Below are 23,390 nucleotides of genomic sequence, written 5' to 3' on the forward strand. Positions count from 1 at the left end.
GCTTTCTTTAATACACACTAAGGGGTAAAACCACTGACAAAAAAAAAGAGACAAGACAAATATTGAGAAATGGCTCTAATTCAGTCCAGCAGTAAGATTTTTTCTACCCCAGCAGGTGGCACTATTGATCAGGTTTATACAGTTTGAGTTTTTTTTTTTTTTATTATTATTATTATTATTTACACACTAAAATTGGAACTTGAAGCACAATGTCCTTAAAAACAAGTGGAGAAGAAAAAGATCTGCCAATGTGTTCAGAAAAATAATCTAGTGTACCTTTTGCAAAAATGTTAATTTTTCTTACCCCACTGACATATTTTTTTAAGTTGATTTCTTTTTCCTCAAAAACCTGTAATTCTCACCAGCCAGAATAAAATGTTTTGTTAAAAGCTAGCCAGTGGACTAAAAGACAAGTGTGATGACAATACAATTTACACAACCATTATTCCTTCCCGAAATAAAGCCTTTATTTGTAAACAGTATTACAATAATAAGATTCGAGGAAAAGCCAAATCAAATGACATAGAACATCATAACAAAAGAGTAAAGACATTCTGAGCCAGAGACTTCCAGCAGCATGCACAAAAACCATAAACATGATCAACCTTATGCACATTCATTCACTTCACATTAACTCCTATATACAATCAATCTTATTCAGTCTCCATAAGTTACAGTTTTGATTTACAAGAAATCAGCTGAAAATAACACAGAAACATGAAAAGAATGATCAGATTTGCTTAACACAGAGTGGTGTGTTTTAAGCAACTACAAACCACCATTAATTATTTACACTCTATATCATATCTTGTTTCAATACAAGAAAAATACCAAGTCACCCCTGGGTGCAGTTTGGTTTACCAAACACACTTATTATTTGCTTTGCCAAATATTATTAATCATGCCTGCAAACCCCCCACACACCACAGAGATCATTGTGCCAAAAAGCAGAGCATGATTGATGAAGATGAAAGTCTCCATGCTTGTTGTAAACTATTGCAGTCACTAGGTGGCAATATAGCTGTAGATCAGACAAGAGAGCACCTGAATCTAGTACTTAAACTAATCCTAGAAATACTAAACTGCATGAGTTTTCCAAAGAATAAAATACAATCATTGAAATATATACACCTCGATAAAATCAAATTTGCAAAGGGTGGTTGATTTACCTGTTAGATTACTTCTTTATGTTGAATGGTTAACAAAGCACATAAACTGAACTAAAATTAAGAGTAAACAGAGTACAAATCTGTTAGAATGAAATGTCTGAAATAACTGACTCTTACCTATAAATAGTATAATTGTTCTTTAAAACTGAGCATGCCACTTGCTGAGAAACAAACAGAGAAAGACAGAGAGAAAGAAGAAAATAACGCTCCACCACTGTTCACACACTCTTGATCGCTCACTGCTCTTCAGACAGAGAGCATTCAGACAGCGAGCGTTCCCTCCTCTCACGCGTGGCCACGTAGTTCAGAAGGTCAATGGCTGTCACCACCCCAAATACCATCTGCCTCATCTTGGGAGATCCGTCACTCATGTCTGTAAGACAGGAACTGCAATTCAGACTGCTGACATCATCCACTGCAATGACATCACAACCTGCATTTACTGTACTTCATCTGCATGGGGTCCATGGGATTATTACTGTTAACTAAAACCATTAAAAAATAATAACCATTTTCTTTACTTGAAATAAAAAAATATTAACTGAAACACACACACACACACACACGTATATGTGGCTTTACATGGACTCTCCATAGGCGTAATGGTTTTTATACTGTACAAACTGTATATTCTATCCCCCTACACTACCCCTAAACCTAACCATCACAGGAAACTGTCTGCATTTTTTGAATTTTTCAAAAAACAAACAAAAACACAGTTTTGTATGTTTTTTAAGCCATTTTGTTTACGAGGACAAAGGAAGTGTCCTCATTAAACATACACATTTTGATTTTTAAAATGTTGAAATAAACATTGTTAATCCTTCATGTTAACTAATGTAGTTGACTAATTTTAACAAATGAAACCTTATTGTAAACAGTGTTGGTGGTAGCACATTTACAATTAACTAAATTTTACGTAGTCCGATTACTTTTTCAAGTAACGCATTAATCTGAACTTTACAACAAAATATCTGAGTTACTTTTTCAAACAAGTAATGCTAGTTTCTTTGTTTTCCCACTTATTGACTGACAGCTCTCCTGTCCCCATGTTGAGAGAAATCTGGAGTAGGTAGAGGTGTTGTGTGTGCTGTGTGAACATGATTGTTATTGTAGATCTAGATCTAGTTTACTCGTCTCACGTGCACAAAAACAGATTCAGAATTCCTCAAAATGAATAAATAATAGTAAAACTCAGAATATTGCAATAATTAAAATGTTAAAAGGTATAATATGTAATAATTTTGTCCGCTAGAGGTCGCTAGAAGCCTGTTCAAAACAAAGGCGTAGCTTGATGATGCCGAGTTTTAGAGCGGAATCTTGGGACATGTGGTCTTTACCTCAACAGCCAGTGCAAAAGAATAGGGATTGGACTCGGGAAGAAATCAGTTCATGGATGAGATTATTAACATCGTTGTAATATGAAACACCGAGTGTTGTGGGAGCTGAACGAGGCCGCTGGAGCGATTGCGCAACACACGCAGCGAGCAGCGGAACTTTTATTATGCCACAGTCGCCGCTTCCGCTTTTCCGGTCATGAGTATGAGGTAACGCAGCTCTGTTTATCATATTAGATACATTTGAGAGTGTTGAAAATGATGTTATAACGTTACTCTGTGCGTTCACTAGGCAACATTAAAACGTATTGTATGATGGAGAAAATGCTGTATTACTGTTACAAAAAATAAAGCTGCATCTGATTATGCTATGTTAGCTATTAAAATAACAAAATAGTGTTTTTCTCTGAGGCATGAAAGCATGGTACTCGCGCAAAAAAAATAAATAAATAAATAAATAAATAAATCAATAAAATTAGATTAACAATAAGACTAAACGTGTTGAGCTATATAACAACAATTCGTTTTCTGTCTATAAATATATCAAAACAGTTGTTCCCTTACTGGCCTAGCGGTTTTTGGATATTTTACTGCAAAAATATTACATATTGCACCTTTAAATTATACAAATATACTTTATGTATTTAATCTCACTTTATTAACCAATGTCTTTGCTGATGACCTTCGATGATTCAATTCAACCATGCTAATAAGCAAAAATTATTCAGAATTAGCCTGGGTGCCAGCCCGAACCCCGCCCACAACATTTTTTGGACGGGAAGTTCGGTCTGGACTCGATCCATTGTGGAGTAATTATGCTCGGCTCCCAGAAGGCCGAGCCAATCAAATTGTCAGGGCGGGCTTTAATCGATGATGGACAGGCTATCTGCGGTTACGTAACCACCCACGTCATCAAAGAGCGCGCTTGGGTTGAATTGGTTTTCACCAACGATGACTGCAGCTGGAGAAGTAAGATGTTTAGATTCCGCTATCACGTCTGTAATAAAAGAAATCGACAGCGCATTCATTTTAAAAAGACGAACAAAGAACCGCAATCAAGGCATTTGTCGATGGGAAAGATGTGTTTGCCGTCCTTCCAACGGGATTCGGCAAAAGTTTAAGTACAAGTTCAACATACGTCACTTACTGCGTTGCTCTGATTGGTTGTAGGTCTATCCAATTGAGTGCAGAGTTGTTGTTTTTTACTGGTTCGGTTAAGACACGCCCCATAATTCAAGTGCAATGGAGCAGTATCAGACTCACATTCTGCCTAGAATATGAGTATGACGAAGTCAGGCTAATTCAGAATGGCAGTATAGCTGAAAAGTTTGTTCTCTACTGTACAGACATGAATTTGCATTTCCTTCAGCCCGAGGCTTATTAATTTCACTTTTGGTGTGAAAGGGCCTTTACATTAGCCAAAAATAGAACTTTTCGTTGACGTTTATTAAAACAAACAAGCCCAGCCAAGATGAGAAAAATTATTGCAAAACGTAGTGAATTACTTTCAATAAAAAGTAAGTATGTAACACAGTTAGTTACTTTTTTCAGAAAGTAACGCAATATTGTAAAATAAAGTAAACTTCCCCAACACTAATTGTAAAGAACCACAAAACCTATATTACTATATCAATGATGCTACAATAACATTGGTTATTTTTATTTACAATGATTACAATTTTAATGATGTTATGAAAGTTATGAAAGCAGCCCTGTCTTCTTATGTAATGTTTGTTAACCTTAGTTAGAAAAAAGTGGTGTCATTTTAGCACTTGGCTGAGTATATGCCACAGCAGGTGTAATGTCCCTCAACAGGTACACAATGTAGCAATGTCTTTGCCACAAAGAGCAAACAGAGGGGGCACAGTGATCCGGAGTTCAGGAAAACACGTGTCCTGTATCAGGAATTGGTGCTGTATTGAATTAAGCTTCATGAATAAGACTGTTGTTCCTGAATAGTGCAGTGTTTTATATGGAAAAACTTTTGTACATTTTGTACAATGTTAATTCAGTCATGTGATGTAGATGCTTGTCCATGACGCTTTTTTGAGAATGTTTTACATTCTTTGCACCAATGGTTTGGATTTAGGATTGTATGTCAGGTGGGGACCAAATACATTAATAAATGTAACCTGTACTGAAGGGAGTCTGGGTCACATTTTGTTTTAAGGGTATAAAACTGCCACATTAGACGGATTCCCAAGTGAAAGATGAAGGATGATTTGATGGCAATGCATTGAGTTTTTGGAAATAGTGTTAATACCCTGGTTTCACAGATAATTATTGGCTAGCGATTATACTTTTATCATTCATGTTTTTACCAGAGAACAAAACCTATGCATGATTAACAGATTAAGACTGAACAAAAGCAAAAAGGATATTAGATCAATGAAATTATGTATGGGGAACGCTTTGTTTTAAATAAACTCCAAAATAAACTACAGTTCAAATACAGTTAAAGGTTTCATTTATTTGATCAGAAATACAGTACAAATAGTATTATTGTGAACTATTATTAATTTGTTTTCTGTTTGAATATATTTTAAAATGTAATGTATTCCTTTGATCAAAGCTGAATTTTCAGCATCATTACTCCAGTCTTCAGTGTCACATGATCCTTCCACATGAGAAATCATTCTAATATGCTGATTTGTTGCTCAAGAAATTAACAGTGTTGAAAACAGATGTGCCGCTTAATATTTTTTATATATTTCAGGATTCTTTGAGTAGAAGAAAGTTCAAAAGAACAGCACTTATTTTAAATATAAATCTTTTAAAAGAGTTAAAGAACTTGACTTACACTGTATCTGTTCATGCACAACAAGGGCGAAATGGTCCGTCTCGAGGATACGTGAGAGTTTGCCCAGGTTATCAGTTAGGCGCACCTACAGGAAGAGAGACAAGTTGACTATTGAGAGATCACATTACCTCTGTCAGTACTGGATACTAAGTAACCAAGTACTGATATTTACTCTGACATGTACAATTAACACATTATTATTCAGCTATTATTTGCTTCTTCATCCAAGCCTCAGAAATCATAAACAGCGCAAGTCTTTGCAATAGATCATCATATAATTAGATCCAACCCTCATTTAGAGCCAGAGGGGAAAAACACAACCTGAACACTATGCTCCTTATAAGGATTTCTGATGTCTCAAGGTTTATTTGAACATGTTGTGTGAATATGTTTTCTTGAACCTTCTGTCGCGTCACGTGTACACTATGCCAGAAAAGGGGGTGTGTGACTGTGTGTACTGTATATGTTTGTGTGTGTGCGCCCACCTGTTTAAACTGTTTGTAGAGAACTTTGCTTATGGGATCAGATGGCCTAACCTTCCCAGCCAGAACAGACGAGAGCATGTTCCCCAACGTGACCATGCCCAGAATGTGCCTACAGGGAGAAAACCAGACACCAGACTGAGCCACACCTTCCTACACTTACCATCTGTTTTATCATCTTGGTATTTTTGGGGTCAATGACATGTCTAGGTCTATCAAGTCTCAATCTTGGTCCTCTAAGATGTCAGCACTGTACATTTTGGGTGTCTACCTTGTTTGAAACACTTGGGAAACTCTGCTAATGAGCCGATTATATAAATCAGGGAGACGTCCAAAATATCAATATATGCAGCTTTTCAAAATAACTATAAAAACAATTCATACTGACTTTCTGTTGTAAGTTTTTTTTAATATCTTAATTAAAATTATTTGTAAGAATTTTAGAAAAAATAATTATATATTAATAGTACTTCTAATGTTATATATAATATAATATATATATATATATATATAATATAATATAAATATATAATATAATATAATATAATATAATATAATATAATATAATATAATATAATATAATATAATATAATATAATATAATATAATATAAAATATAATATATAATATAATATAATATAATATAATATAATATAATATAATATAATATAATTAATTATATGCATACACACATATGCACACATACACAAACAACATTTCTGGTGGGGCAAAATTAGGGCGTTCAACTGTCTGTAAAACATAATAAAAGAGAAAAAAGATACAATAGAATTAAAAGTTCCATGACAAGAATACGGAAGAGGATTAGGGCCAAGCAATAATAATAATAATAATAAAAAAAAAAACATCTTTAGATTAAGGTTGTTAAATTTCGAGAAAAAAAATTCTAAATAAAATGTTGAGAATAAACTCGTTAAATTACGAGAAAAAAAGGTCGAGATAAAATGTTGAGAATAAACTCATTAAATCAAAAAGTAGTTAAATTACGAATTTGTTCTCATAATTTAACGACTTTAACAACTTTTTTAATGACTTTATTCTCAACATTTTATCTCGAGCTTTTTCTCGAAATTTAACAAGCTTTTTCTCGTAATTTAACGGGTTTTTTCTCAACATTTTATCTCGACTTTTTTCTCAAAATTTAACGAGTTTTTTCTCGTAATTTAACGAGTTTATTCTCAACATTTTATCTTGACTTTTCTTGAAATTTAACAACTTTAATCTCAAGATTATTTTTTTTTTATTATTGCTTGGCCCTAATCCTTTTCCATACAAGAAAATTAAAATCCAATTATTTTATTAACAGCATTATATTATTATTTTTACTTTATTAAAATTAAACAGAAGTAGTCATTTAAAAATATTTGTTTTAATATTGTGTATCAATATCAATAACTTAAGTAACTTAAATATCAGATATTTTGACCTTTTTATTACTTTAAAATTTTCAGCTGTCAAATGCAATGAACCATAAAAACCACACATTTATAAAATATTTTACCTAAAATATATTTGGAAATTGGTTTAAAATATGAACACACACATGTATTCAAACATATAATACTACAAAAAAAAGTATGTTTTCCACTATATTTCTAAGAACACGGCACATGTTTTACCTTCTTATTGTCTCAGACATGCTTATTTACGCAGAACGTGATAGGTTCAGTGGAAACATTAATATGTGGAACTAAACAATCAGTACTTGTTACACTGCATTGATTTGAGTGATTAGCACTGATATGTGATCTCCTTAAACAATTACACTAAAATCTTAAGAGGCTTGACAAACGACTCAAATTCTGGATGAAACGGTTTCTGAATGAATGACCTACCCGGCCTCATCCACCACAGGTGCTTGGTCAAAGGCCTTCTCTTTCAAGATCTGAATGGTCTTCTTGATGGACACTAAAGGCAAAACAGTTAGGGGGGCGGAGAGCCGGAGCTCCTGTAGAGTCAGATTCCACCACCTACCAAGAGATGAGGGCAGGGTGAGGGGGGGAGACAGTAAAAGCTCATGGCAAGAGGACACACAGACAGAGTAATCTGGGAGAGTGAATATGACTCCTCATATAGAAGCTTAACTTTAGCAGTAATGCAGCCTAGTGTAATAACAGATGCAGAGAGAGACTATATTTGCATAGGATATTGGAGTGTAAATAACAAGGATGCTTGCAAAGACAACATGTGTAGGTGGGTATGTCTATATACTCACCATGGCTTCTTGACAAAGAGATCCTCCTCGCTCAGGAAGCCCTTTTCACACATCCACTTGTCACTAAGAAATTTAGACCTAAAGGGGATAATAAAGCATTTAAATCTAAGGGTGTACTAACATATTATCAATGGCATATTATTTAAAAAAAAAATAATCTGAAGTATAGTATGCCATGATAAACAGTTCAAACCGCAGTTTTAAAAGCATGTTATACTGTTGTCACATGACCTATGTTGAACTATGTTTACATCACCATGTGGCTTTTCAGTTCTGTGGAATGCTGAGTGCACTACATCATGGGAAACGTTAGGGGAGCACTTTTTTTTTTTTTTTTGGGATGGGAGGATTTTTCTAATTAGAAAAAAAAAAATGCAATTGATTTAAAAAATAAATAAATAAATAATCCAGATTTTCTGTGCTTGTAGGGCTGCACAGTTTGGCCACACATTTTGTGAATATATATCTATATGAAATAAATAAAATATCTATATGAAATAAAATGTATATAATACACACACACATACATTTAAATTATACATAATACAACAAAAATTTAATTAATAATAAATAAAATAAAATAAAAATATAAAATAAAATAAAATAAAATGAAATAAAAAAATAAAAATAAAAAAAAATAAATAAATAAAAATAAAAATAAAATAAAATAAAATAAATAGTATGGTTACTATTATTGCTATTACTTTGGCGGAAAACCGCAGGGAGCTTATAAAAGCTTATTACAAGTTTGGGAAGATGGTTGGTGCGCATTGCGTTTCCTAATGCATGGTATGACTCAAACTCGTATCAGATGCAGAGATGAGCTCACGTAGAGCAGCATTTACTGTAAATAGCTGCTCTGAGACCCTGAAAACCCCGGATCACAACCTGCTCACATGTAAATAAACACAGCTGAAACACTCAGCCGTAAACATTTAATTACTTAAAATCACAGCCCATGTGATTTGATAATCACACTTAGCTGTATCGTGATTTTGGATTTATTTAGATCCATAATGCAAGCCTAGGAAACAGTATCCTACACAGTGGGCAAATATGCATACTATATATTTATTGTACACATACTGCATTTGAGGAACAAGCATGCAGTGTTGGGGAGTAATGAAATAAAAATAGTGAAAATAGTGAAATTTTTCCTGAAATCTGTTTCTCAAAAAAAGCATGTTTTAGTAAATTGGTTCATTTAGACTTAGGTTTTGTTTTGAATATTTATACATTTGTAAAAGATTTTACCTCCTTAAACAGTCTCAATGTCATTAGCTACTCTTAGTGCAGCTAATTGACTGTAATTTACCAATAATTTAAGATTAGCATAGTTTAGTAGACAAGACTAAATTTAACCATTTTGGGAAGCTACAACATCAAAGCAGATTCTCAACTCTGGTGGAACGGTGACATAAACCTGGACAGTCGGTATGTTCGGAATTTTAAGTCTTAAACATCACAATAGTATTGTTGTCGCTTAATCTACCAGGCAACACAAAACACACATTCACACCACAGCTAAACACACTAGAATTCTGGGAACACCGAAACCTACATGTAGTTGCGGATGGAGTCGGGAAGGATCACCACACAACGCTGGCCTTCCTTCAGCTCTTTGGCTACATGCACTGCTGCAGACATGGCTGTGCCTGAACTACCACCTACAAAGAGTGATAGAGAACAGACTTTAGATACACACCTAATTTCACACATATTAAATGTGGGAGAGTCACATACCGCACAGAAGTCCCTCCTCTCTGATGAGCATACGAGACATGGCAAAGGACTCTTCGTCATTGGACTTGTACCAACTATCCACCACCTGAGATGCAAAATGTGGGGAAAAAAAAGAAAATTTGGAATGGATTTTGTCTAGCATGGGTTGGAATGAAGTGTGACACATTTATTATTTGCTATTTTTCATTTAGAGAAATTTATCAAATATACAGTATCATAAAAAAAAAAAAAAAAAAAAAAAAAAAGGTACAAACTGGCAAACACTTATGAAAGTCAACAGAAGGGTTCCTGACATTTCTTCAACATTCTCACTGTGGCTCTTTTAGGGTTCACAGCAAGTATTCACACTTGGCAGGTTTCATTAAAACAAACTCTGGTGCGATTGCTCTGTTAGGGTGGTTCATTTGAATAAGTGTAAATGCTGCCAGCTGAACCTTGGTGCGCACCAAACAAGCAGACCGAGACCCACCTTCCAAACAAACTCTGGTGAGGTTCGAATGAAATATGAATGCAACAAGGACCAAAGACATCTTAACAAACCAAAAACAGGATGTGATGTCACAAGAAGAGACCCTAAAAACCTTAAATTTATTGTTTTCTGTTTTGGTCCGCAAAGAACCAAGAAAACCAAACTAAAAGTGTGAACTTTGTTATTATTGCCTCTACTATGACTTAAAACAATATGTAAAAAGGGGTGAGACATCCATGCACTTCAAGATTTAAATATCTGTACATCCTTTCTAGGTAGGATGGCAACCACTGCAAAGGCATGACAATTTTAGGAGGTAACATTTAAGGTGGATCATGGTGAATGATCATTTGCCATCAGTAAACATCAAATGTCATTTCAACTGCATCACACCTACTGTGCAAATACACACTTACAGATCTGTCCAGAACAGTGGGGATGAAGTCATATCCGATGCCCTCCACCTCATACTGAGTCTTATCAGTCTTGTTCAGTTCCTCTGGCTCAGCAAGGATGGAGCCCTCAGGATCCACTCCAACTATCTGAGCAACAAAGACATTAACACGTTATAGGCTGTGTATAAATGTGTTCATATAAATGAATGCAGTGTTTCTTCAAATTAATGATTATTCAGAATTTATTTGCATGACTATGATTTCTGAAATAAAAGCATATTCTATAAAAAAACAGGATAGGATAGGATAGGATAGGATAGGATAGGATAGGATAGGATGGAACACGTTCATTGACTGCTGTATCAGAATTTATGAACTGAGTCTCACCTTGATATTGGGGCATTTCTCCTTCAGCTTGCGGGCGACACCAGTGATGGTGCCACCAGTGCCAGCTCCAGCCACCAGCATGTCTATTTTACCTACAGAGGGCAAAAAAAAAAACAAAACATGGCTTCAACATTAGTCAGATTCTCAACCTTTTTGACTTTATTTGAACCTTTTGTCAATATTTGAAGGCCCTATTATCTAATCTGATGTCAGCTGTATATGTAAATCAATAATATAAGTATAATATAACAAAATTTATATTATAGGGCTTTTTTACCCAAGGGCTGATATTTTTTAAATCCCAAGAATCTTTAAAATGACAAATTAACAGAACATTGTATCACGCCTCCCATCCAATAAATTACAATAGGCTTTGAGCTTTGTTACTTTTTATATGAAACAAAGTCTTAGATTTTAAATTCTGTTCATTACAAAATGCAAACAATAAATTCAGTTTTGCTATTCCTTAATGTGTTCTAACAGATCACTGTAGCACCTCAGATCAAGTGACATGAACTGATCATCTCTTCTGCATTACAAGTTACAGCACGAAATAAACATGAATGAACATCAGAAGGTATGTTGAATCTGTATCGTTATATTATTTTACTGTTCAACATTTAATGTATGTTTGAATACATCAGTCAAGTTTTCATGTAGCCACAATTTGCATGTTTATATTTCTAAAAAAAATGAATGACTAGAAACATAATTATGCAATTATGTTAGTATTAAAACTTTATTAATATAAAACTTCCTTGTGTGCAATTTAAGTGTTTGTATACAAATCATTTAATTTTAACCTTCATTATTATAGTAATGTAGTACCAACTGACTCCTTGTATAATTTACAGCATTAGTTGAGAGATTGTTGCCATGTACTGCATCTGATTTATATCCAAATTAATCGATATTGAATCAAAATTTGTGTCAGTACCCTGTCCTACTCAATATAAATATTTTTAAGACTTATTGGGGCTTCATGGACCCCTGGTTGAGAACCACAGGTAAATTATGAGCTTTTTCATAAAAAGAATGAAATTGACTTAGAGAGGCGAATGTTTAATTTTGAAAAAGCCACAATGTTGCTTCTACACAAATTCTGCAGTTACCGTCACACTGCTCCAGAATCTCCTCTGCAGTGGTGTCATAGTGGGCCAGGGGGTTGCTGGGATTACGGTACTGATCCAGAATGTGAGCATTAGGAATCTCATTCTTCAAACGCCAAGCCACACCCACATGAGACTCAGGAGAGTCAAAACGAGCAGAGGTAGGGGTACGAACAATCTCGGCACCAAGAGCGCGGAGCACGTCCACCTGGGAGCATGCAAGGACACGAAACATGTGACTATGCAAACACACATTCACACACACTACAAACATTGACAGAAGTCTTCAGATATCAAGTGGATTTACACCCACACATTATTCATTTTCATAATTTCACCTTTTCCATGCTCATCTTTTCAGGCATGACAATGATGCAGCGATAACCTTTGACTGCTGCTGCCAGCGCAAGTCCAATACCTGAAAAAACACTTACATTTATTGATTTAGCAGACACTTATGCAAAGCGACTTACAAAAGAGGAAACAACTAGAACAAGGAATGATATAAGAAATAGTAAGAGCATAGAAAAACTTTTCTTTCTTTCTTTTCTTTCTTTTTTTTTTGTCTCAGTCTGTATCACTATTTAAGACCAATAATCTTCACTAGTTCATTGATTAGCAAGTATTAGAGATGTTGAATAACATCTAACAGAGATGTTGAATAATCATTTTTTGACACACTAGCTGGGCACATAACATGATTAACCGGTCCTACAGCATTCCAGTGTCTGGATTAAACTAAAGGAAACATGGCACAGTTAAAAACAAAGTACTTGCTTTAAAGAAAAACATTAAAGACATGAGAATAAATATTATGGTGCTAAATGGTGCACACACACACACACACCTGTGTTTCCTGATGTGGGTTCAATGATAGTGTCTCCAGGTTTGAGGATGCCGTCTCGCTCAGCATCCTCTACCATTCGCAGACTGATTCTGTCCTTCACGCTGCCGCCGGCATTGAAGAATTCACATTTAGCCACTAGACAATGATAGAAAGACAAAATATATATATTACATATAAAATGTGTACTTTTTTGTAATTTCTAGAGCTGGAAAAGTCAAATAACATAGATCAGGTAAAAAATTGTGAATGAAATATTAAACATCAGGTTGTGTTCGGGTCATTTCACCTGGAGAGGATTTTCTTTTTCTCGAAAAAGCCAGTTGCATTGGACTAAAACTTATTGACTTTACTCACCCATGGTATAACTACTACTACTATTTTTTTCCTTGACTTTGTTACACTTGTGTACCTGAATCCTGGTCAAAAATTCCTGGCCTACAAAACATTGCTTTTTAAATCTCTCACTCTATTACTCCTTTGAATATTGTGGACAGTGGTGGGCTTTGGAATTTAAAAAAAATAAATAAATAAATAAATAAATAAAATTTACAAACCACACACACACACACACACACACACACACACACACACATTCAAGAACTCAAATGTAATTAGTCAGCTAATTCTATGTCTGTAATGCCAAAGCCTGTCGGCTCAACTGGCCAAAGGGTAATCTTGTTCACATGAAAACGCTAGACATATTGAATCCCAATTATAAAGCTCATTAAAGCATTTAGAATCAAAAGGCTTTGACTTCCACACAATAACACTTTCAAACAACGTTCGTTAAACCAAAGAGGGGCTTAACTACAGCCCTGCGACACTTCTGACCAATACGGCTAAACTCGCTCACCTTTCACAAAAAAAAAAAAAAAGGATTGACTACAGCCATTTTGTGAGCCTGGTTTAGTCAAAGTATGCACTGAGTTTCAGTTTAGGTCCTTGAGCACATTCTGACAATGTTTTTGTTCCAAACCAAAGCCAAAAATACAACGCAACAACCAGGCCATGTGAGGTATGCATCTTCTGCAACACCTAATGCATTCCTCCCTGTAGGAGTTACTAAAAGGTATTTGGAAGGCCTTTGATTTTATCTGAGGATAAGAAATGTACTTTCCAGCAGATTTGTTTTAGTTCAGTTACAGTGTAGAAGATCCAATGGAATGCTCTTCTAAAAGAGACTTTGGAGGTATTCCAGAAAGCAGGTTAAGCGATTTACCCAGGTAGTTTTACCACAGCTTTGGTCCCAATATCTTTTAGGGAATGCTAGTAGCCATAGCAATGATCATAACTTTCTCCAGAGCAGATTATATTCCAAGTTTAGTATGCTTCAGGTAAACATTTGGTGCATACATGCCTTGTTGATGAGGCTCTACTCTACAGATTACACACATTATTATATTATTAAGTTATAGACCCTTATGCACCACAGAAATGTATAGAGCTACTGCAAACACAGAATTCTAAAGATGGCTGTGCACTTGTTTCTATGTAATCACTGTTGAAGAGTAATTAGATCCCAGGAATTCCAGATTCACTCTATGGTTGCATCCAAAAAACCGGAAAACGTTTTAAGCATTTTGGCCGTACATGACAATGGTTTTTTGGGGTCCCGAAAATGCAAACTTTTGAAAACGGGTTCAAAAGTACAAGTTTTTGAAAACGACGCCATTATCATCTCTGTGTAAACTGCAAAAACACGGATTGACGGCATGCACATGCCTATTACGCGTTTAGCCTACAGGCATGCAAGTTTGGCTTAAGTGCTCTGTACAAGAATGCATTGGTGCAGAGGCGCGTAGTCTTTCTTTACAAAGTGACATCGTTCTGCTTTTACGAGGTACGTTTTTAGTCGTTTTCGCCGATCCGTGTGAACAAGGATTTTTGAATGCGTTGTCATCTATACAAAACAAACGTTTTTTTTTACATCATTCCCATTGCTTCGCTGCCATTCACAAGTCCTCTCCCATGACCTCATAGGAAAGTAAAGTGTCCATTGGATACACACTTCAAAATCTCAGCTGCAGTAATATGTCCATTTTTGCCTACTTTTTCAAGAAAATGAATCCATACATAATATTCACAAATGGTTTTTCACCTACTATGTAGTAGAGAAGTATGCATATTAATTTTTATTTCTAAAAAAAAAAATGTATGGTGTTAACTAAGTGCATGTGATTTGAGCAAATAAATAAGCTCATGCACTTGAATGAACTGCGACTCAGTACGGTCGGTCCAGGAACGTTGGCTTCTTCACGTCTTCGCTCAGCGGAGAAGACCGTAACCCTACACCTGCATTCCTCATTCCAGCACACAACCCCTTACTTCCCAACCCAGACACACGTGCTTACACATGCACTCCACAGGCTGTCCTTAAATGATCATGTGATCTTTTGTGTCATTATAGGACACGACAGTAGAAAAACAGAAACTAGAAACCAGGTGTGAAGACATTCTCTTCACCCATATTTTACAGATACTCACAAAGCTCACACTTGAGGCCAAAAGCATTGGGAATCTTGTTCATGCGGACCATTGGGGTCTCTCCAATCTTGCTTAAGATGTTGGGGAGGATACTGGGTGTCTTTGTCCTGTGAGAAAAGGGAGCATGTTAAGCAGTTACACATGCTCTACCACAATCACACATTAAAGTCAACGTCAGCCATAGAAGAACCACAACGGAACTGACTGAATCACTGTGACTCTGCTGACTGTGACATTGGTTTATGTGTATGGTAAAGGTGTGGTCATTCACTGTTACATTTCTAGATGAGTCATTCTTCCTGAAAGAGCACTGTTGTCAAACAGGAGTTACTTGCATGATCATGAATGTTCGTGAGACTGTAATCCCTACCAATATTTCCAGCAAAAAAAAAAAAAAAAAAAAACAGAATTGAATTTATGGTGTTGCGTGTTTTTACTCATAAGTTTTTCTTTCAGAGTCAAAATAGCAATGCTGTCTAGAACAATCACGTGCTCAGATTTTGTAGGAAAGTGCATATATTATACATTGCAAAAAAAAAAATTAAAAATGCTTTTCTTAGTAAGGGAAGAAAAGAGAATCAAAATTAAGCTAGTTTTTGGTTAAAACAAGAAAAATAATCTTAATTTGAATGGAAACAACATTTTCTTATCTGATCTAGTAAATGCATCTTGATTCAAGAATTTCTAGATATCCGGACTGGAAACAAGACAAAAAAATTAAGGACATTTAAAAAAAAAAAAATTATAAATTGAAATATTACTTCTTACTCAGAAGGTCTTTAAGTTCATACATCCTTTAAGGTCTAAATGAATTGGGGGGAAAAACTTTGCAAGGGTCAACTCGAATGTGTTTCAGTAATCATGAGGTGAACAGTTAAAAAAATTAGTTATCATAGGACACATTTCCCCTGTAGTTTTTTTTTTTTTTTTGATTCATTCAATAAAATAAAACAATACTAGAATAATAAAATAATTACTAGAATAAATACTACAATAAAACAATTACTAATGTAATAATACTACTGTACTGTAAAATAAAAAAATATTTAATACTAACTGTAAAATTATAATATATTTACTTAATTACTTAATTTCTTGATTTTCAAATGTATTTTGCCAGAAAACTGCAGGGTGTCACTCATTTTTTTTTTTTTTTTTAATATAGTATAGTTTATTTATTTATTTATTTTATTTTATTTTTTTTTTTATTAATTTAGAACCTCAAAATGTTCAACAAATATAAAGGTAACACTTTAAACAATAAGGTTCATTTGTTAACAATGTATTAACTAACGAACTAATCATGAGCAATACATTTGTTACTGTATTTGTTCATCTTTGTTAACATTAGTTAAGAAAAATACAGCAGTTAATAGTTTGTTCATGTTAGTTCACAGTGCATTAACTAATGTTAACAAATACAACTCTTGATTTTAATAATGTATTAGTAAATGATGAACTTAACATTAACAAAGATGAATAAATGCTGTAGAAGTGTTGTTCATTATTAGTTCACGTTAACTAATGTAGTTATTGTAAAGTGTTACCAAACAACCTTATGCCCTAACCAGTAAATACCCTCTTAAAACCTCTGCACTGACAAATATGAATTTTGAGGAATGCATGTAACAGCTTTAAGATGCTGCATTCTTACCGTTGGAAGTGTTTGTGGGGCGAATCTGTGTTTGGGTCACCAAGTTTCCAGGTGCATCTGCTGGGCAAATCTGGTCGAATCCATTTCCTCTCCATTGTGACCTCTGATCCATTCTCCATGTGATCTCCATTCATGCTCTTCACATGGTGACCGTTTGTTTCATTCACATGGGCTGTGCCATTCTTGTGTCCAGCATTTCCGTTCAAGACGGCATCGACTTTCAGCTTGGCGTCCACGTTGATGCCAGTTTCTCCATTTGCAGCATTCGTGAGGACCTTGGCAGCATGCGGGCAGACGGGACCAGTCCCAACTGACTCTGAACTAGATGGTACTGATGGCATGGCTTACCTATGAGAGGAAACATTTTAAGTATCAGTCCCCAGGGTTTTCCTCTGTACTTACTGCTTTACAGTATCCGATCAACCAAAGAAGTGTTATAAACATTATTAGGAAACATTATGCATCCCTTATAAATGTGGGCGTATCGCTCTAGATGTTCATTCTGATTTGCTTTCTTTTCTTTTCTTTTTGTCTTTTTTAATGCCATGCCAGCTTCTATGGCTATTCATGGCAAAATAGGTTTTGTTTAAAAATTGTTTTGATTTACTTGGTTAAAAACCTCTTCAAAAGAATCAACAGAATAAAACAATTTTCTTAAAAGGGTAGAAGTGTTACAGTCCAGTAAAATGTTTAATGGACAGTGGATTCAGGTAAGATGGACACACTGGATAGTTTTCTCCTGAAAGTAAAAATGTCTGCGTTAGTCTTGAGTGTCCTATCTGGCATCTTGTATAAACAACTTGATACCAGCGAATATTAAAAAGGAATGTTTTGTTCCAACATCCAGATTTAATTCATGTTTAATTCATAGAACATTTTACTGGTTCTTTAGATAATGCTTCTTTGGCAACATTGTCTGCTTGCTCATTATCAGAGAGTGGCCAGCAGAATAAAATGTTATTAAAATGCTGCGATTCGAGAGATGACAATTTAATTAAAATCTTAACAATAGTTGGATGATCAGTTTATATCAAGGCATGATTTTGAATGAGTTATTGTTAAAAAAAAACTGTGTTGGTCAGGGATACGTATCTGACATTGTTGATTAGTTGCAAAGCTGCTGCCACCTGATTCCCAGATTTAGATCAATCTGTATATATTGGGATATGCTATGGGAATGTTTCTCTTATGTCAAGAAATTGTTAGTGATACTCATTTAGATAAGTTTTTGATTCTTGGTTTCTTACTAAACCCAGATGATTTTTGGATTTCTTAAAGGGTTAGTTCACCCAAAAATGAAAATTGTCATTAATGACTCACCCTCATGTCGTTCCACACCCGTAAGACCTTCGTTCATCTTCAGAACACAAATTAAGATGTTTTTGATACAATCTGATGGCTCAGCGAGGCCTCCATTGCCAGCAAGATAATTAACACTTTCAGATGCCCCGAAAACCACTGAAGTTATATTTAAAACAGTTCAGTGACTATCAACCTTAATGTTATGAAGAAAAAAAAAATAAATAAATAAAATAAACGACTTTATTCAACAATGTCTACTGACGGGCGATTTCAAAACATTGCTTCATGAAGCTTTACAAATCTTTTGTTTCGAATCAGTGGTTTCAATTCGTAAAGCTTCATGAAGCAGTGTTTTGAAATCGCCCATCACTAGACATTGTGGAATAAAGTTGCCATTTTGGTTTTTTTGGCGCACAAAAAGTATTCTCATCACTTTATAACATTAAGGTTGAACCACTGTAATCACATGAACTGTTTTAAATATGTCTTTAGTGGCTTTCTGGGCATCTTAAAGTGTTAATTATCTTGCTGTCAATGCAGGCCTCACTGAGCAATCAGATTTTAATTAAAATATCTCAATTTGTGTTCCGAAGATGAATGAAGGTCTTGTGGATGTGGAACGACAGTTCACCTAAAAATGAAAATTATGTCATTTATTACTCACATTTTCATTTTTGGGGGAACTAACCATGATTGATCCCATGGAGGAATTCTGCAAAAATGTGGCTGTTTCAAAATGTTTAAATCCACTTTTAGATTCTCCAGGTGGCTTTTAATGCGTAGACGAATGAAACTCGGTTTTCTTTCATATATTGTTGAATGCGGACTTGAAAAACCTGCTGAATAGGTCGGATTTTCCTTGTTTGTTTTAAGTTTGACTGCATACGGTGAAGACACTTCAGACTTCTGATGTCCAAGGGAGGCTCATTAGCTTCCACATATAGATCTTCTGTAGACTCCTAAAGCAAACCTTACTGGTGGTGTGTACAGTATCCAAAAATTGTATATATGATTTCCTTGCTGATCCATAAATGACACTTTCATAGTATAGTTTTGAGCGAATCAAAGTTCTGTACAAATTCATAAGAGTTGAACAGTCTGCGCCCCATTTGGTTTTGGATAAAACCATCAAAACATTCATGGCTTTAAAACATTTCTTTTTAAGTAATTTAATGAATAATGAAAGACAGTTTGCTGTCAAAGGTGATACCAAGAAACTTTTTCAACTTTAATGGGTACTCCATCCATGAACAACTCTGCTTCATTGTGCAATAAAGAGAGCTGGCAGAAATGCATACAGACAGTTGTGTTTGTGAGAACATGAAACTGTTCTGCGTTGACCAGGTTTGAATGCTTATGTAACACTGACAGATCACAACATGCCACATAAGAAGCCAAACCACTGTACTGTACAAGCTCCACAGAAGTCTCAAGCACCATCTAACAGATAATATTTAAGTGCTTTACTTCAAGTGGGCAAGCAGTGTATCTCAAGGAATGATAACACTGTTTTGCGTACTTAAAGACATTGAGAGGAAGAAAACAACTCCGTATCATTCAGAATGTGTACAAAAACACTCACTTCTTGATAACAATATCTATTAGATTAGACCTCTAAATCTCTATATAGTCAAAAATAAAGATAAAACAAGCACACATATCATTGCCTCAACTTCCTCCTGGTGAAAGCATGAATAAGCAAAAAAATGATCCCTTATACAAAACAAGACTAATGATCGACACATTAGAGGAGGAGATGCACTGGAATCCAAGTGAAATGGTCAAGTTTATCCCTGTTGAAAACTGCCATTGGCTTTCTCTTAGTTCCAACAGGAGCTGGAGATGTTTAGGTTTCTCTTTTAAACAACAAGGCTATACTTGCTCATGTTCATACCTCACACGTTTGCAAGTCTGCCAGGAAGTGACTCTTATGCAATAAACAGTACAGTACAGTGATACACAAACAAAGCCTTTCAGCCAAAAGTGCGCTTTACAGCCAAGCATTTCCAAAGAGCAAAAACAGTCCAAGAATTTGACTGCAGCTTTACCACAAACTGCGTCATCTCTGCTCTCAACTGACAGCAAAACATAATGACAGTAATCCATACTCTGAAAAGAAGCTACTCTAAACCAAACAGTGGAGTAATAAACTTCTGCTTTCCACAGACAACCTTCAGGGAAGAGGTGTGACTTTCTAGAGCACTGAGAAAGCCAGTTAGTCTGTACTGAGAGGGATTCACTGTCATGGTACTGTACACAACAACACTGAAACAATATCTAAGAGGGAAAAAATGTTATCAAACATTCAGAAAAATTATTAACCTGAGGAAACGTACTAAATATGGGAGAAAAAAAAAGGAAAATAACTGATTAAAAACATATATATATATATATATATATATATTGGTATACTCTTCAACAGCCGTTGACATTTATAACGTCATACATTTATTTAAAACAATACAGTTTTGATGGGCAGTCATCCAGTGTCATTACAGTGAAAAGATAACGTTAATGGTCTAAAAGAAAACAATTAATGACTCAAATTAACTGTAAGTTGGCGAAATCCACCGCAGGTATGTGTACTGAAAACATGTAATACCATCATATTAATGTTAATGAAAGCGCATATAACGTTACATTGAAGTGAGCTGACGCAATCGCTCGCGCTGATTGTGATGCTGTGACGCAGGGGGTCGATTTCATCATGATCAGGCCGCACATTCTCATCATCACTCATGACAGGCGTGTTTTATGTGACAAAATGTCTCTTTAGTGAAGCACAAGCGATTAGGTTGTGTTCCTCGGATACAATCATCACTGAGCATCAGTGTCGCAGATTGATGCTTTTACCGTATCTTTTGTCGTCATCAATAATATGGTTTTCCTGACGGCTTAACGACTAAAATACGAGCATTTGTACTCACCTGACTGTCAGACAAACAGGAACTTGCGAGCCGGTGAGGTCCGATTACACAGATGACCTATCCGAATGTGAAAAGAAGTCGGCTTGCCAGCTGCTCACATGCGTTAAAGAGTCAAGCCGACGTCCAATCGGGTGCCAGCATACCTTGTTCGGGTCGAGCGCTGATTGGCTACGGCGGGCGTGCCTGTTCTGTTCTCCAAACCAATGGAACATCGTCATTTAGACGTGCCCTCGTAGTTCTGCTCAAGCGAGTGGATTGTGTTACTCAAGTACACAGTGAACTAACACTGAAATATTATATAAAATATAACTCATACTAATTTATGTTGTCTCTCATCCAGCTCTTTGTGTCCGACCGCGTTGTTGTTTTTGCGAACGAAGTTTTCGTTTTCTTGTTTTTATTAAGAACTCCTCCTGAGCTTCTAACTTTTATCAAAGGTTTTATTCTTACTATAAAATTAATAAAACTGAGTTCCCAGGCCATTTTTAGTATTTAAGATTATTCGTACTATTATTTAAAATATTGGTAACACTTTACAATAAGGTTCATTATTTAACATTAGTTAACTGCTTTAGTTAACATGAACTAATAATGAACTTATACATTTATTCATCTTTGTTAATTTCAGCATTTACTAATACATTATTAAAATCTTGTTAACATTAGTTAATGCACTGTGAAATAACATGAATAAACAACGATCAACCGTATTTTCATAACTAACGTTAACGAAGATTAGTAAAAACAGTAACAAATGTAGCCTGTTGCTCGTGGTTAGTTCATGTTAGTTACAGTTTTTTACAGACGCTAGGACACATTTTTCAATACTTAGGTCACTTTTGCAAAACTCTTCACACAGTGAGCACAACAGAAGTCTATGTGGGCTAAACTGAGGATCATTTATCATTGCTTTGGCACAAAATGCATTCATTGACTACATCTCTCAAATTTCATGAATTCTTTTCTCACTCAGACACAACAACTGCCAAAACTCTGTGTACGTACAGGCCAATTTGCACATGCTTACATACTGTTTTCAAAACTGTTAAACTTGTGTTCAAAACAGTAACATAGTACAAAACTGAATAAGACAGCAATTTGCTGCATTCCTACAGTAATATTTTAATGAAATATATTTTAAATCTTAAAATTAAATGCTATAAAAACAATTGAATTGTATCTGTATCAGTGGATGGTGTGTATACAAATTCTTGTATTTTGGAATTATAAAAAATTATAAAAATAAATAAACGGCATAAAATATTGACGAATTCTGCATCACGTCTGATTCATTCCAGTAACATATATTGCAGTGAATTATAAACAGAGATGTGTCCTTGTTTTACACAAGAAAACATTGTATAATGCTACATGTTGTTAGTGTTTTTTAGGTCATTGTTTTGTGGGTGACAGAGTGTGTTTGTCGGCTGTCAACCTTTGCTAGTGTTCTGGAAGAATGAGTTGATTTGAGACCTGAATACAGTGTTTTGGTAGATTTAGTGCATTTTGAATGTGAAATGAACTGCTTTGCCAAGCTGAAAGTTGGTTAGGAGAACTGTGTGAAGAGTTTTGCAAAAGTGACCTAAGTATTGAGAAATGTGTCCTAGCGTCTGTAAAAAACTGTAATACATTAACTAATGTTAAACTAATGAACCTTATTGTAAAGTGTTACCAATATATTCTAAATTATGAATGCAGATGGAACGATAGAATAATAGTAGTAAGTGCATGGTAACCATCAAATATAATTGTGTTGTCATGATCTTTGATCGCTCAATTTCATTAACTAATCAGAATCATGCATGCATAAGTACGCGCCCTTTGAAAAGTATAATTTTAACCAATATCTCAATGAACACAAAAACAATTTACAAAATGTTCACAAGACTAAGTTTTATATAACATCTGTTTAACTTATAACATGAAAGTAAGGTTAATAATATAACTTAGAGAACAAAATGTTCAGTTTTACTCAAAGTAGGGTGATGCAAAAATGAGTACACCCCACTGAAAGTCTCTGGAGCAAAGCTAAATTTTAGACTACAAATGTCTA

General features: G+C 34.9%; 1 protein-coding gene across 2 annotated transcripts; it reads right to left on the minus strand.

The window, feature by feature from the left end:
- Positions 1-426: 426 nt before the first annotated feature.
- Positions 427-21,467, minus strand: cbsb (cystathionine beta-synthase b). 2 transcript variants are annotated; one of them, XM_067409180.1, is made up of 15 exons: positions 21,338-21,467; positions 17,109-17,456; positions 15,455-15,561; positions 12,971-13,105; positions 12,462-12,541; positions 12,127-12,331; positions 11,015-11,106; positions 10,649-10,774; positions 9,764-9,848; positions 9,582-9,687; positions 8,021-8,098; positions 7,641-7,775; positions 5,792-5,900; positions 5,307-5,391; positions 427-1,542 (listed from the first exon to the last, which is right to left on the minus strand). In XM_067409180.1, the coding sequence occupies exons 2-15, from the start codon at positions 17,447-17,449 to the stop codon at positions 1,406-1,408; spliced, it is 1,821 nt and encodes a 606-aa protein (XP_067265281.1). In that variant the 5' UTR covers positions 17,450-17,456; positions 21,338-21,467; the 3' UTR covers positions 427-1,405. The 2 variants fall into 2 exon arrangements, with proteins under 2 accessions (XP_067265281.1, XP_067265280.1); XM_067409179.1 differs by having other exon boundaries at positions 427-1,584.
- Positions 21,468-23,390: the final 1,923 nt, after the last annotated feature.

This window comes from Chanodichthys erythropterus, chromosome 14, assembly GCF_024489055.1.
Source record: "Chanodichthys erythropterus isolate Z2021 chromosome 14, ASM2448905v1, whole genome shotgun sequence".
NCBI classification, from domain to species: Eukaryota; Metazoa; Chordata; class Actinopteri; order Cypriniformes; family Xenocyprididae; genus Chanodichthys; species Chanodichthys erythropterus.